Source organism: Uloborus diversus, chromosome 9, assembly GCF_026930045.1.
Source record: "Uloborus diversus isolate 005 chromosome 9, Udiv.v.3.1, whole genome shotgun sequence".
Classification (NCBI taxonomy): Eukaryota; Metazoa; Arthropoda; class Arachnida; order Araneae; family Uloboridae; genus Uloborus; species Uloborus diversus.
Window position 1 is genome coordinate 96,662,710 of NC_072739.1, and position 17,531 is coordinate 96,680,240.

At 33.1% G+C, this 17,531-nt stretch overlaps 1 protein-coding gene across 1 annotated transcript in view; it reads left to right on the plus strand.

The window, feature by feature from the left end:
* Nucleotides 1-17,531, plus strand: part of LOC129229933 (transient receptor potential cation channel trpm-like) — a 766,163-nt gene that overhangs the window by 408,605 nt on the left and 340,027 nt on the right. Inside the window, exons 4-5 of the mRNA XM_054864315.1 lie at nucleotides 841-1,054; nucleotides 7,040-7,167. Of these exons, the coding sequence (XP_054720290.1) occupies nucleotides 841-1,054; nucleotides 7,040-7,167 (342 nt within the window). The remainder of the gene's footprint in view (nucleotides 1-840; nucleotides 1,055-7,039; nucleotides 7,168-17,531) is intronic.

Below are 17,531 nucleotides of genomic sequence, written 5' to 3' on the forward strand. Positions count from 1 at the left end.
GGTTACCACGGTAATCTTAAAAAACATAGTAACATCAACTTAAGTCAAGCAAATATGATAAAAAATTCGTGATTGCTCAAAAAAAGAAAATAATAATAATAAGCAATACTATTCGCATTCGCCATCTGCTTGGCGCCATTTCCTTTTTGTCCAAGCCAAACACGTGATTGACATCGCCAAACAAAACACTATATTTATGACAAAAAACGTGAGTTTATAGCACCTAATCAACTGGTAGGCTAAACAGCTGTTATAAACAACGATTGAACAACCTAAAAAATTCTAAAATTAAAAATTCCCAACTTGATTCTATTAATTCTCACAAGGACGGATCTTGGCACCTTCCTGTTTTAACATGAAAGCTCTTAAAACAAATAGAGTCAATGCTAAAACGGAATTGCTGGCAAATCCGGAATAACTTATTTTCTTGCGGTTCCAGCAAAGCTGCAATATCCAGATAGTACATTTACGCTTTTGTTTGGGGCTTAATCAATCTAGAACGACCGTAACTCAGCTGAAGGCGAAAGCTCCAACAAATAAGCTAAGTGTATTTTTACACTAGTAGCTATAAATGTTTTTCACATCAGAGAGAAACATGGCACTTGTAGCGATTCATAAAACTTCATTTTTGGAAAAGTTCTTGTTTTTCACAGGAAACTGGCGTAAACTCGTGAAATCACGGAACGTTACATGAAGATAATCAGTTAAGTTTCGGAATTTATTTACAATAAGGTTATTTTCGTATTAATGCCAACTCTGATTAAAATAAATAACGTATATTTTTGCATTGCATTTTGTTATACCTGACCATCCATTAAATTATTTTTTTTTCTCTTGCAGTATGTAAGGCTCAGTTTTGACACAAAGCCAGAACTTTTGTTGCAATTGCTCACCCGGGAATGGCAACTAGAATTGCCCAAGTTGCTGATCACAGTGCATGGAGGTAAAGCCAACTTCGAGCTTCAGCCGAAGCTAAAAGCTGTTTTGAGGCAAGGTTTAGTCAAAGCAGCAAAAACAACAGGAGCTTGGATATTTACAGCCGGGACGAATACAGGCAAGTGTGTTTCATGAATTATCCAATAGATTTGTAATGCATTTTAGTTTTCCCTGTTTTCCTTATAAAATCTTATTATTGAGCGTCAAACATATCTTACGATGAAACGTCCGAGATATTGGTAGTTCGAGTTATGGGAAGTTACCACAAGAGTCTCCGATGAAAACTTCGACATAAAGTAATATTGGAGTTATAAACTTCGAGTTATAGAGATTCGACTGTATTTATCAATCGTCTATAGCGCCATAGAAGAAACAAACAAAATTAGCTCGGAAATGTGAAAAGAATTACTCCTATGTAGAAAACTTCTTTTTTCTAATTCTGAAATGATTTTCTGAAAAGAAAAGTCAAGCCTTTTCTTTCCACAAACTTGTGTTACGTCGGCAAAAAAAAAAAAAAAAAAAGAACAAAAGTGAGAGAGAAAGGGAGAAAAAAAGACAGATATTGACCCTGACGAGCTAATCGTCAAAGGTTTATATGAACGCATCTAAGGGGCGGGGAGGCTTCTTGAAGTTCATTTTCCGGAAGTTTTAACAATAAAAACGCAGTTGCGCTCTGTTATTCCTTCGTCACCCCTTGCGGGGGGGGGGGGATAAAAGTGTCTCTATTCCTTCTCTTCGCTTATACGTCTCTCGTTTATGCGTCTTTTACATTTATACGTCTCTTTCAGAAAATCACGATTACACCCCCTACCTTCTCTCCGGGTCAAACAGTTCTTACGAGTATATATATTACCATTGCCGCCATACTATGATTGGCAATGTGTCTTAAAACCAAGAGTTTGGAGAGGTGAACTCCCTCCCCCTTGCTGCGCCTCTGCTACAGATAATACTTTTAATAAACGGCTATAGTTAGTACTTTAATAACTGTTCATAATTTAACTAATTGTTTCCGTATTGCAATAAGAGTATTGTCAATGTAGAATCGGTTTAAAATAGTTTCGTTTGAATGCACGTAATTTTTATGGAAGTACGTTGATATTGATTCCTTTGTTCAGCCTTCCCGCGGATTGTAAATTTTAACCACCCAATGTATCTCCGTCAAAATCTTTTACTCTTTATAAAATATTTTAGATATCAAATACAGATAAATAAAATTGCCCCCACCCCCTTGCATTTTGACTTTCGGTTTTCGATAAAACATTTTATTCCCTTTAGTCAGTTATCTTTGGCTTCTCCGTGCCATTAGAAATTATTAAACCTGGAGTAAAAAGGCAAACCTTTGCTACTTAACAGACATGACAATTGATCTGTGTGGGAAGCATTTAATAATTTTCATTTATTGTTTCTAAAAATCAGGGTTGGCAAGTTTCTGCCGAGGCGGTTAAAACCACTGGTAGAAACCGGTTAAAACCGGCATTGCAAAAACCACTTTCTGCCACTTTGTGGCAGAAACTGGCAAAAACTCACAAAATGAAAAATTAATTCTTGATATACAACAGAAAATGCATGGAAAAAATAATTAATTGTTAACTAAAGTACTGCAATTTTATTAAAAATTATCACAATTCAAAATCAAATGTTACATTGTTTGGACCCTGCAATTGCCTCTTAGAAAAGGTGGTTTCAAAAATCTAAACAGGTTCTCAATTTACTACGCACAAATGAGAAGTTTTAGAATATTCTTAAAACAAAAGAGCTAGCAGACAATGCATCAAGGAGCAAGCAATGTTCGTGAAACTTTCATCTATTGTATAACTGATCCACCATGTAGTAACTGGGGTTGTGGTAAAAATTTGACTGGAAAAATAAGTTTTGAGAAACGGGGCCAATTTGTTTTGCAAAGCTGTGACATTAGGTGCAAAATTTAGACAAGTAAAATTCTGGCCCTTTCTTCTTGAAGCACATAACATGATAATTTCAATCACGAACAATTTAGAGGAAGCATATAAGTGAGCAAATTACAATCAGTAATGCCAGTTTAATTCTGTATGTCATTCCTCTTTCCTAAGCACCTCTTTCCTGATTTTTTATCCTTTGTTAAATTAATCCAAAAGCTACAAGCCTCTGCGATCGGAAAGTTCCCTTTCTGAACTAAATCAAGGGCACTAGCATGGGATTTTATTTTTTTAAATGATGAAATGATTTTTATTTTTTCTAGTTTACTTAAACAAATATCATTTACTAATTACTTGAGTTATTAAAGACATTTTTAGGTTTTTGCCAGTTTCTGCCGGTTTTTACCGGTTATAACCAGTTTCTGCCACTGGCACGGCAAAAACTAGTTTCTGCCGGCAGAAAGCCAACCCTGCTAAAAATGGACTGCGTCTATCGTGAATTCAAACCTTCATCAAATTATAAAGGGTCATTCCATAGTGACTAACGTAACATTTGCAGCTGATTTTCTTACTCTTTTTACCTACACCGGGAGTAAAAATAAATGTTTTTTGCTTTAATATGCAGATTTAAATGTACAAAGTGACTATTTTTCATTTCTACCAAGAATTTGAAGCAAAATAAGCGCTGGCAGGTATTTTTTTTGCCAAAAAGGCATCGTGACTAACGTAATATTTTTGCAACCCTGAGAAACAATGCTTATGTTACGAGGCAAATTTTTCTGAAAGTTACGCAGGCATTTAACATTGGCCTATATATTTGTAAGAGGTAAACAGTCTATATTTAAAAATATACTACAGATTTATTACACATAAATCTTTTTTGGCCCTTAATGGTGCGTTTACGAAAAACTGTGTGTGACTAACGTAACGTGACTAACGTAACCATCGGATAACAAGCAATGAATGCATATAAAAAACTTTTTGTAATTAATCTTTTGCTCTTATATTACTTTTACACTTTTTAGGAACCTCCTTTGCGTTGCATTATGGTTCTTTCTTTACTTTTTTTCTACATTAGTGTAAAAATTAAATGGAAGGATTCAGTTCAACTAACTCAATTTGAATGTGCGAAAAAAAATAAATAAATAAATAAAAACTGCTTTTACAAACTGAATAATATTATTTTGGGCTTATTAAATCTTATATATATCTCTCTTTTAAAAAATTAACTTTATTCAAGTTGATAGTTTCGCCGAATTCTAATATTCTGCAGATTTACTAATTATCGTCATAAGAAACTCCTAGTACTTTTCAATGGCATATTATTTTTCAAGGTTTACTAATTCATCGAACGAATAGTGTTGTGCATCCTTAATCAAAATGTAACATTGAAAAAAAATATTCAAACATTTTTGCAGAATGAATTTTATTTCCGGATATCACCGCAAATGTTTGAATTTCTAAATGATCATTCTTGCATTTTCTGTAATGTATGGCAGCAGTGCTTATTCTCAGTGTATCATGTAACATCTTCAAATGTTTTCCAACGAGCTGCCATTACTTCATTTTAATAATAGGTGGAGATGTGTTTTCTAAAAAATAGACGTTCTTCTTTGTTAAAACTGTCTTTCTATTTTCTTAATTATTTAGCTTGGATTCTTGCGTTGAATGCACGCACATTCAACAGAGTACTCATTTTGCTTCACTCACCCTTTTTTTTTAATTATAATTCTTTAAATTGAAAGTATATTTTTAAAGACCTTTAAAAAAATATTTTTCTAAATAGACAGAAGGTCTACAATGTAATATTACTGACATTTTTCACCCTTTATAGTTTTTATCAATATAAAATGCCTACTTATTCAAAATTGTTCATGAAAATGTACATTAAATTAAATAAGTTTTAAATATTAGCAGTCATTTTTAAAATGTTATGTTAGTCACATTCAAACTGTTACGTTAGTCACACTAATTATTTTATATCTACTGATACAAAAATAAATATTTTGCACTTTTTAAGTAGATATGACATAGATGTAAGAAAATAAAAAGTGATGTTTGGTTCAATCATCTGGTTTAGTTTTTATGCAGAAAAAAGTTCATTTTCGTGACTAACGTAACGTAAATATTTTCAGTAAAATAGCCAAACTAATTAAAATACTTATCTTATAATGTATGCAAAAAGAACAGTCAATTTTATTGGGCCAACATCTAATCTTTTAGAATAAAAATAGTTCTTTTAAAAATTTGCAAAAACTTTTACGTTACACAAGAAAACTTAGACGCATGTTTTTAGCATATTTTAAGCCTTTTCTACAACCTCGCACGTTTAGAGCTAGAAGAAAATGACCGAATGAAATTTTTGCAAACTGTTCCTGGATTAATGTGCTAAAAAGTATGCTGAATGAAATGATAAGTCACAATTAGGGCTTTGCTGAAAAAAAAATTCTGAGGTTGAGGTTGACATTTCTATGGAATGACCCTAAATCTTCATATACATTTCAGTTCTTATGTAAATTAATACTTAAAAATTTTATGACGTTACTGAAAGGTTTTTTTACATTTCTTAAAAATTACACTTAAAAATGTTCTGAATCTCAGACTGTTGCTTAAAATCGCAGGTCAAAATGTTCAATACTGTTGTTGTATAATTCTGGTACTACATAGCACACAAATACTAAGTTACATACGTGTGGTGCTGTCCTTAAAAAAATTCAGAGCAGCAAAAATAAAATTACAATTATTAAATAAAAACTAAAAATCTCATGATATCATACTTGCAGTGCAATTTCATCATCTTAATCAAATTTCTCTGACATTTATCTAGCGTTTAAAGTTTCACGCATCAATTAGCTATATGCAAATCAGTAACGCCAGAACAATTTTGCGTAAATACGGAGATAAAGTCGCTCCATTAATTTCAGATATTTCAAAAAGCTTTTCACGATAATTATTAACTGTGACCGTATCTCTTTAACCTCAAATTTTGGGATCAGATGAATGGATTGAAATGAATATGGACGATGATGGAACTTAACCGGTCTTATCAGACAATATTGATAAAATTTTCTGACGGAAATAATAAAACAAAAGAAATCTCGTTCATAAATTTTATTTAGAATGACATTCTTAAGAGAGTTACTTTTTATTAGTTTAATATTTAAGTACTTTAATCTCGTTAAGAGGACCATAAAAATATACTCTATGGTTCATGAAAACAATTTTTTTCATTCGTTGTTATGTTTAAATAGTAGGAGAATAAAAAGGAAAGTTAAATAGCGGGGCAAGGTGAAATGGTGAAATATGTACTCTTTTTTAGTACCACCTACCTAGTAATATTTTTACTGTATTGTCCCCGCTAGGTCCGTCATATGAGCAATCAGGGCGGGGGGGGGGAGGTAGTTGGTCCCCCGGGTTTTAGTTACAAAATGAAATTAGGCTTTTTGTACATATTTTGTTGTTTTTTCCCTATAAAATGATTGAACACAACCTTTTGACCCCACCCCCCCTTCGTGGGAAATTTTGAAATGACAAGGCTATTTCAGTCACGAAAATTTTATCTGTGAAGATCAAAGCTTATGATAATACACAGGGGTCTTCCCATAAAGTATACTTCATATATGCCGTATACTCTCAAACATTATTTAGACATGTGTATATGATCGAATACACATATTGTGTATAATGGATTAATGGGAGTATTCTCTCAGAAAAAATGATGGGAACGTAACTGATAATACCAAGCAGTTTTCAAAAAAAGGTTGCTTTGAAACTTTTTGTTATTCAATGGCTTGCTTTATTCTTTTGGAGATAATTTTACATTCAATGTAGCCTTTCATATTGTTTGATGACATGTTTTATTTTAATGTAACACGAAAGGACTTAAATAACGTGCGATGTCACTGAATAAATAGCTAGTTCCCATCAAATTTTGACCAAACATGGTTGCAAGTTCTATGTTGCCATAGAGTAGTATAATTTCGCCAAATAGAAAACCCTTGATTTCTCAAGGCGATAAATCCATAATATCGCGAAATTTTACCCCTATACTACACTATAACCTAGTAAAACATTTCACAGAAAGTAAAAATATTCTACGTATTTTCATTCCTTAAAACAATTTCTGAAAAATATGCTTTCTTTACAATCTTAACGATACATTCACGAAGTTTTATTTAGTAAACATGTTATTTTTTCTTTTTTTTCAGGCGTAATGCGACATGTTGGCGAAGCCTTGGTCAATGAAAGAACCCCGCGTCTTCGTGGACGAGTGTTGGCTATTGGTATCGCTCCCTGGGGCATCATCGATAACAGATCCGATCTTATTGGAAAAAATGTAAGTACTTTCTATGATAAGTATGAGCATAAAAGAAATACATAGTCGCCAGAGGACTGTTTGTAGTTTTGCATAAAAAAGAATGTTTTTGCATAAATATAAATGTATCCGTTTTTTCACCGCGTGTTATGGGATAAGAGAAAAGTATGTAATAAGATGTATTGATATCGTACTAATAAAATAGAAGAGTTTTTCTTTTTTTAGATTTTTTGTGCATGGTATCTTTATTAGTTGGAAAAGTCACGCATTCGAATTTATTTTGTTTATTAATTCATTTGTCTGCAAAGGTTCTTCCTCGATTAAAATGTGTTTATAAAAGGTTTATACCACTCACTGGCGACAGTAGTTAAAACACCTAGAAAATGTGAAAAAAAAGTAGGAATTATTGATTTAAAAGCAAAATTTAATGCTTACAGAAACACTTGCTCAAATTTAATATAACCCGTTTGTGGTGGCGTTTAAACAATATAATCAATGGTGACACATCATTGAAAAATTTAAGTTTTGGAGAGCAATTTTCAAACTTAAACTGTACACTACCTATTCAAACTGCTAAAATCAACCATTACGCGTGAGACCATACATTTTTTTAGCTTATTGTAGCATCCTCATATATATAATAGCGAATATCACTGATAGAGTAATTCTCTGACGTCACCATCAATAAAACTCGCGCCATAGCAAAATAATTTGATAATATTTTTTCGCAAAATTTGACATGGCTATTTTGATAAAGCTAAACTGGATCCAGTAACTTAACTGTTTTACTGGTAAGACTAATTTTAGAGGAATGAAAAAAACGAAAAAGTGATCAACAATGAACGCTATCTACTGGAGTTTCGGGTTCATCCACCGGAGTTAGGGCTAAAATTTCAACTATCAAAATATCACCAAACAGGCACCAAACAAGTGCTTCGAGACTAAAACAGTTAAAAGTACCTGCTCCGTAAAAATTTACATTTTTCCCATAAAACTTTCATTTTGAATTTGTAACTACTGTTGCCTTCTGTGATACATAGTGTTAAAGGATATAAGTTTAACGGTTAATGATTTTTTTTTCTGGATAAAAATTTGACATTTATTTCAATTTCCTTTCAAAGGTTTTAAAAAATTTCTGTGAATGTACAGTGCTGGCCAAATTATTAGACTAAGACTGTTTTAAAAGCAAATTCTTTATTGATTACGTAACTACAGACACATTAACGAACAGTGAAATAATTATCTAATATTTAGTATGCATTCCCTTGTTCTTGATGAGCGTTTTAAGTCTTTTTGGCATACTTTTCACAAGGTTTACACCATTTCTTAACTTTTTGAAAAAGGAGATAAAAAATTATTTATACTCACTATTATATGTACTCACATACACATACTCACTAATTACCTAAAACTAACTTTAAATATAACAGAACACACTAATAAAAAGAACTAGTGAACTGTTTAAGCTGATTGAGGTTATGTTCCTGGTAGGTAGATAAAAAAAGAACATAAACAAAGCAGACAGTGCTGCCACCTGCAAACATTAAATTATGCTAAAATAACGTAATAATCAATGTACAGTATGTACTGTACTTCAACAGTAAAATAAATAGTATTTTAGTACAAATAGTGTACAAAAAACAAAAAAAATCTTTAGTCTAATAATTTGGCCAGCACTGCATGTTTTAGAGAAAAACATTTTGTATACAAATATCAAAAAGAAAAATTATTATCCGTTGTATATTTAAACCTCGAGGTATACTGCTACATATATATTTTATTACGATTAAAATTGACATTCAAAATATATTGTAACAACCTCCATTCTAAAATTTAGATTAAGTTCAGAAGATACCTTATTATATGGTAACCTCTTCTTTTATAAGCATTCGAAACATGAAAACGTTTGTACAAGATATTACACAATCTACATGCGTTGAATTTCTATATGTATCTATTCCAACACATAGCTTCGATTGCTATGAGCTCCTTGAATTGTTAAGCCTAATTAATAATTCATTCCTACTTAGAATCTTCAGTAGGCTAGATAACATGTACAAGAGTCTGAAAATCAATGACCAATTTAGAATTCTAGTTAAAGCTTAGATCACTGATAATTGCATTTAGATGCTTTGTCTGGTATCGAGCATTTGATAATGTCAAAGTTAACCTCGTCTACTGTTTTGCATATACAGTAAACTCGCGATTATCCACGAAATACGGTGGCACGGTAACCGCGGATAAGCAAATTCGCAGATAATCCACAAATTTGGTAAAAACGATACCAAAGATTCTTTGACGATACTGCGGCACGGTAAACGCGGATTAGCTAATTCGTGGATAATCCACAAATTAGGTAAAAACGATGTTAGTGTGTGCAAGAGCTTAAAAAGATCAATAACACGCATAACTATAAACGCACTTTAAATGGGGTTGTTTCCTTCAGTCAAAAATAGTACTTTTAGTCACTGAAATAGATAGAATAAAAAAAAAAAATAACATGGACCCGGAAAATTCCTTCATTTTCCCAACAGTTATTTTTTTAATTACATTTTTAAAATGTCCGAATTTTGAAACAAGGCGTGGTCTTGACGTCACAAATGATGCTCTTTAGCGCATCTTTCTATTGCGTTTCCACGTTATAATAATCAAGAAGCGAATAAAAATTCCGCTTCACGCTTGCTATCAACCATATCGTTGCTAATACACGTGAGTAAAGATGCGAATTAAATATTTTTCTCTGTTGTTGTTGTTGCAAATCTTCGGTGTTTAGCAGTGCTAAACCAGGTCTATAAAATTCGTCACTCTCAAAAAATCCAACACCAACATTTGATCCGCCAAAAGATCCAATCTTCAAAGAGTCAGCAATTCAGTATATGTTCGAGGGTGGCCTGATGGTCGGCACACTTCACACAGGTTGGAAAAGTCTTTTTTTTCACTGCAATAAATCAATGATTTTAGGTGTCCACTAATGAGCCCAGTGATGGTCGTCTGATCTCGCCTACCACACTTGAAAGATAATGCACCTCCCGGGCACTTCGCCTGGTACCAATTATGGGTAGGAGGGACAGTCCAGGAGAACTTTGCATCTATTTTAGCCTTAGAAAATAGCTCCAAGTAAATCAAAGAGTCAGGTGTATATAATGACTCACCAGTCGCTTTTTTAGCCAAGATATCGGCCATCTCGTTGCCGTGTACATCAACGTGTGATGGAATCCACTAAAAATGCACCTCTCGAAAAGAAGAAATGTGCTCCAGTTTGTTAATAATAGAAACACCAGTACCATCACCCACTTTATGACAATTAGAGAGGTACTGGATGGAACTTCGGCTATCTGACAGAATCCAAACGGCTGAAGAGCCGGGAGAAGACAAAATTGAACCGAGCCCCTCATCGATAGCAATAAGCTCGCTTCTAAAAACTGAGCAACAGTCTGGATTTCTTCTGCTTTAATTTTGTTGCGCACCCTTGGAATAAAATATAAACACCACTATCAGAGCAGTTACGTTCATCCTTACTACCATCCGTATACATTATAATAGAGTCCTCGGGGATATTGTTTATCACTTCTAAAGCCAATTGTTTCAAATAAGCCAGTGCATCTGATTTCTTGTTCACCTGGGAAGGAAGATCCGTGTGGAAGTAGACTCTGTTTGAACCAATTGAGGGATTAATGCTCTGTTTTAAAATATGCTGAATTACATTTATTGGGATCAAGTTGTCTGAGTCAGCCAAGCTTAAAGGGCTATTTTTCTTTAATCTTTTATTGTTGGTCCACCCCAACAAGAACTCAGACGTTTGATTCTGGGTCCCATAACTGGTGAGCTTTGAGAAATATTTTACCAAATTAGTTTTTCTCCTAAGGCTGAGAGGTTGCAGATCGGCCTCATATAGTACTATCTCATTTGGGCAACTATTACGAAGTCCTGTAATAATACGAGCCACACTAAGTTGTACCCTTTCAAGCTTTTGTAAGTTGGTGTTTGAGGCACAGCTGTAGATTGGATAGCCGTATTCTAGAATAGGCCTTATTAGGGTCATATTTAGGGTATATTTTGCTCTGAGAATGGCAACACAGAATGGCATTTCATCATTTGTGATATCATCGGCAGAAGCATAGACAATGAAATCGCACCGATTTAAGTAATTTTATTTTTAATCTTAAACTAATTATTTAAAAAAATGGTCAGATCCTATGTTTTTAAACATGCTCTTTCAGAAAAAAAAATAATTTTGAAATTTTGGAAACGACCCCATTTTGTCATTTATTTGAGCATGCAATAATGCTTTACAAATGTGACTAATCTGCGTAAATATATATATATATATATGCAAAAAATACAATTTAGCAAAATTTATATTTAGTATTAAACTGCCTAATAAAGCATTCTTCGAAAATAAATTTTTCTCTTCTGGAAATTTATTCACGCTGTGATGTACTCCAAGAAGCGTAAGATTAATGTTGTTCTCACGCTTCGCATCAGTTTAGAACTCAGGTGCTTTGTAGGCGGGATCAAAGGATTAATTCAGATTTAGATTCATTAAAGTCAAGTAGGTGTCTTTAAGAAGGTATGAAGCGGACACGTTAAAGGGATTAAGAACTTTGTAAAAAATGTTTTTCGCCTAGACACGTTCTCGAAAAGAATCGTTTTAATTATTCCTTCGCAGTATGGTTCAGGAAAAGCTATACAACTTTAAATTTTGCATGCATTCTCAGAAATAATAAATAAAAATAATAAAATGTAATAATGCAAAAAAATTCAGTAAACTTTAAACGTTGTTTTATTTTCTTATATTTTTTAATCACACAATAGTCATTATTAAATTTTTATTCCCAGATATGCTTCGAAAATATATTGTGAGATGAAATCTACAAGTAGTAGATCACTACAATTCCTTTTGCTTTGTTTTTATGCTACTTCGAAGAAAACTGAACAAATTAATGTTTGTTTGGTTGCTTTTTTTACGATTTTTGGGGACTGTGAAGATTTGAGTTATACGTTATTAAACTACCGTAGCTAAATTTTATTTAGCTTGAAGATTTATGTATTCTTTCAAAAAAAATTTTCAACAAAAGAGATACACTCTATTTTTTCTTCAAAACTTTGTGGCTGTAATTATCGTTCCTTTTGCATTTTTTCCAGTGCTTTCTAACGAAAAATTATCTTATCCGAACACGTTCAAAGCCCTTTTTTAGATAAACTATGTTTCGAAGCATTGTAATTGCATTTTTTGACGTAGTTTTGGTTAAGATAAATAATTAACCAGCATTTAAAAACAATTGTAAATATTTGTTGAATTTTCGTGAAATTGTTTTCAAAAATCCAAACATGTACTTAAAAAAAATACTATTGGAATAAAATTACCACCAAAATAGCTTATGAATTCTCACCTGGGGCATATACTAAAAAAGCAAAACTTTTCTCAGCTCACCAAAGCTTTTTTTTTTTTTTTTTTTTTGCATGATTTTCGGCAAATTTACTACATTTATGTTTTTAAAACAGACCATAACTAATAAAATATTGCCGTTACAATTAACATTTTGATGTATTCCTTAGCTATCAGAATAGAGACAGAGCCTGCTTAGTTTCGTAGAAATCGGATGCGAATATTTTGAGTTATCATTTTCGAAGTGAGGAAATTTAACATAAAACGCATTTCGAGAAAAAGTGTATTTTGAGTTTAAAGTTCTAGCTTTTTTCAAAAGATTATTAACATACACAGGCCAATTATACCTGCTGCTAATGAACATAGAAGCAAAAATTGATCGTTTCTGTTAAGCTAAGGAAACGATTAACTCAAAGAATTCATAAACGAGCTTATAAAATTTTGTCAAAAATAACTATTTCAACGTGTTCAGATACCTCGTATATACAGGGTGTCTTGAAAAAGACTGACTGTTTTCAAAAATTTATAACATGAGAACGGTTAATGATAAAAAACAACTTCTTGCAGAAAATTCATCTGGTGGGCCCTAAACTTTTTTCCCTTAGAGTTCCAAATTTTAGTTCAAAAATGTTTCAATAGATGGCGCTGAACATAGTAAGCCGTTAAGTCAAAAAAGAAGAATTGAATTTCACTGATTTTTCCTCCAATTGCAACATGGGATTACAGCCGACGATTGTTTGAAAATATTGTTTTGTTCTTTTGCTCATTATTTTCGAAACATCATGATGTAATTTTCTATATATATATATTTTTTTTTATTTGCGAGTTTACTATCTGCAGCGCCATCTATTGGAAACATTTTCAACTAAAATTTGGAACTCAGGAGGGGGGGAATTTACAACCCACCGCAAGAATTTTCTGCAAGTATTTTTTTTTTATCATTTACGGTTTTTCTGTAATAAATTTTTAAAAACGGTCAGTCTTTTTCAGGACACCCTGTATTTAAAATTTTATATTTATTTTGGCCAGCTAGGTTCATTTTAATATGAACTGAGGCAGTCAGCCTCGAGGGTTTTCATTTTAATTTAATCAAAGTTCTTGTTTTCAGAACATATGACACAATAACCAACAAGCACCTTTGTGCTTGAAAATTAAATGAATGAATTACCAAGGTTTTAATGCACAAGAATTTCAAATTGCTGCAGATGCGTGTTTCGGGGTTACAAGGAACCCTTTTCCAATGCAAAGAAGTGTGATCTTTGAGATGAAAAGCCATCCGAGGAAAGCTTTCCACGGAAAAGAAAAAGTGGTTACTTGTATTTTAAAACCCGTGTATGCAGTAATTTTCATTTTTTGTGCATTAAAACGTTGGTAATTCATTCATTCAATGTAACACAGTCTCAGTATTTGCAGTATTACAATTAAAATATTCCATCTACCAAAGAAAAGTGGTGCAAAATAACTCCATCAATTCAGGAGAAAATATCATCTTTTGGGACGAAGTATATCTCGTTGGGCAGTAATGGATGAAGACGCTATGAAACAGGTAACCCATAAAGTCGGTAAAAGTTACGCAGCCTTTACTAAAGGGAAATAGTATGAAATGATTTATGGGAAATTGCTTTGCTTCATCCCATGACACATGCATCACTTTTCTATGGCCCATTCATATACTTGCAGCATGTATTCGTATCGCTTTTATTGCGGATTAAAGGTGGTTGAGCTGTCTATAAAAATAATAGATATTCAGGTAACACTGCGGGGCAAAAAAAAAAAAAAAATCTTCAACAAAATGTTTTTTACGTAATAATTCAAGTAACACTGAGCGGCAAAAAAAAAAACCTACAACAAAATATTTTTTACATAATATCAGATATTCAGGTAACATTGCACGTTATAATAATATGAAAAAAAGCCCCCTTCAACAACATATTTCTTACATAAAATCAGATATTCAGGTAACACTGCGGGGCAAAAAAAAAAAAAAACACCTTCAACAAAATACTTCTTATATAATATAAGTTATTCAGTAACACAAGGGGGCAAAAAAAATCTTCAATAAACTACATCTTACTTATCAGATATTCAGGTAACACTGCACGGCAAAAAAATGTGACAAGCTTCACACGTGACAAAATGTGCGATTTTAATCTTTATTATTATTACTAATAATAAAGCTAAAAGTCTCTCTGTCTGGATGTCCGGAGGATGTCTGTAGGATGTCTAAATGTCTGTACGATGTCTGGATCTCTGTGACGCGCATAGCGTCTAGACCGTTCGGCCGATTTCCGTGAAATTTGGCACAAAAATAATTTGTAGCATGGGGGTGTGCAACTCGAAGCGAATTTTCAAAAATTCGATGTGGTTCTTTTTCTATTCCAATTTTAAGAACAAAATTATCATAAGATGGACGAGTAAATTACGAAATTATCATAACGGGGAACTGTAACATGGGTACAAGCCAATTGGCGAGAAGATTCACCAAACATTATTTGTAAATATACAGGCGAACCAAAACACCTTTTAATTTTTCTATTACGGGCAAAGCCGTGCGGGTACCACAAGTGATAAAATAAAAAAGATTGTAATACAAACGGCTGTGGCCAAGTAAAGGGCAGTAACTACAAATTTTTCAGTTTTATCATCTCTTGTACGTTAGATTTATTGTTCAAGCTTGCTGCTATTTCGTTTTCGCTGAGAAAAAAAGCTCACAAAGAAAAAAAGCCTTTTACCTGCCCACCGCAGTAAATATCTCATAATGCATAGTTTTTGAAAATAATTTTGAAAAATAATTACAACGAAGCGTAGTAACTGCAGTTTTTGAAATGTTAAAAAACTGCAAATCAAACTAATTGGCTAGTTCATTTCAAAAAAGAAAGTATTTCCCCCCATTATTCGAGGTTAATATTCAGCATCATTTTGATAGAGCTTTGGGCAACATTTTTCTTCTTTGTCTGAGACTAAACCAATTAAAATTCTTTTCATCTTCTAATAACTCGGGCTCTTTCCGTTCTTAAAGAATTTTGATACAAAATATTATTAAATGAAACGGTATTGCTGTAATTTGTTTTCTAATAGATTTTGTAACATGGGGTTTTCTTTCATTTTTAATTAATCACAGCGAGCTAATGAAGGAAGAAAAACATTTTTTGTTATAAATTATATACGTGGGTATGTCTTGGGGGGGGGGGGAGCAAAGCGTAGGTCTAATTTGTTAAGTTTTCTTAGTTTTTGACAGTCAGAAATTATTTTGTGATTTTTTTGCTTTTCCATTATATTTCATTCATTAATTTATGTTTAAGGTTCTTTTGCCTATTTCCAGTTAGTTTTTGTGTTTTCAAAGTTATTTTTGACCCTTTATTACTAAATAGCATTGGTATAGCTTAAAAAAAGCCGACAAATATTAATTTATATATATTATTCTACCGCATATTACTTAATAGCTAAAAGCAAATTAATCAAAGCGTTTCGAGTTATGTCCAAGATAGATTGAAGGTTCTACAAAATGCAACTGATTAGTATTTACTTTCAACGAAAATTGAACCCTAAGTTAAAGTACGGTTTTTTTTTTCCTCCAGTTTACAACAACCCAAACTTAGTTTAGTCGGGAGAAACATCCCGGGAAGAAAATAGTTTGGCCCTTAATTGGAAAGGGGCATTTTTTGCAACGTTAGTGCTGAGGAGGAGTGATACAGTATAAACCCAACATTATATTTTTGTGCCCTCTAAGAAATTTAGCGAAGTAGGAAAATCTTCATTGATTTTTATATTTTTATTTACGTAAATTCATCTAAATCAGCACCGTAGGTGATAGAAATATACAAATAAAACGGTGTAATATATCGTTTTGTTCATACATTTTGTAGTGTTAGTATATTATGTAAACATTGCAAAACGTTTGAAATTCTTCTTGGGTGTGAGTCAGCTCACTTCTCCAGCTAAAAGTTAATCAATCTGCTCTAACCTTCAGCAAGTCTTGGGGTTATTATCTTATACTCGGGTTGGTCTGAAGATCGACCAATATGTTATTCTTAAATTACCACTGAGTGAGTGATGTCCTTCTGCCAGTAAACTTATCGCCTATTTAACTCAATTTTAAATATTTTAATCCAAAATATAGGGGAGGGTGCTCCAAAGCGGGTAGGTATTCGTATGCCGCTGCATGGTGTGCAAGCGACGATGCATAGGTATGTCGTGTTTTACTCGAATACTCCAAAGTTTCAATCAGTCCCACCGAATCAGAGGTGCAGCGGCATGATGTTACCAGACTTAAATTACGAAAAATGATAAGTTTCAAGAAAAAAAAATAATTAATTTGAATTTTGACATCTTGAATTCAAATTATGTCTTTCGCAATCAAGAGTGTGTGTATGTAGGCTTGTCTGTTTGTGTGTGGGGTATGTGTGTTGTGTGTAGGGGTATGTGTACGTGTGTGTAGGCATGTGTGTTTGTGTCTGTGTGCAGGCAAAAGTGTGTGAGTAGTTGTGTGTATGAATGTGAGTGTATGTGGAGGGGGGGTATGTATATGAGTGTGTAGGCATATGTGTTTTTGTCTGTGTGCAGGCATGAATGTGTGGGTAGTTGCTTGTATGTGTGTGTGTATGTGTTTGTGTGTATATGTGTGTGCGTGCGTGTGTGTGTAGATGTATGTGCGTGTAGGTGTATGTGTGTGTATGTGTTTATGTGTATATGTGTGTGCGTGCGTGTGTGTGTGTGTGTGTAGTTGTGTATGTATGCGCGTGTGTGTAGGATATGGATGCAGCCTGGAGACGACTTTCGCTATAGGAGCAGCATCGTGATAGGAGAGCCGGTCGACGGTGATGGTGCAGAGGGTGGAGGTGCGAAAATAAAATCAAAGGACATCAAAACAGTCAAGTGAGAACAATAAGCAATCTTGATTGCTCAAAAAACGGGGCATGTAACTTGTGATTAGTCGAAGACCAGCTAATTTTTTTTTCTTTTTTTGTCAATAATATTATGTTATTCTGACGCCATC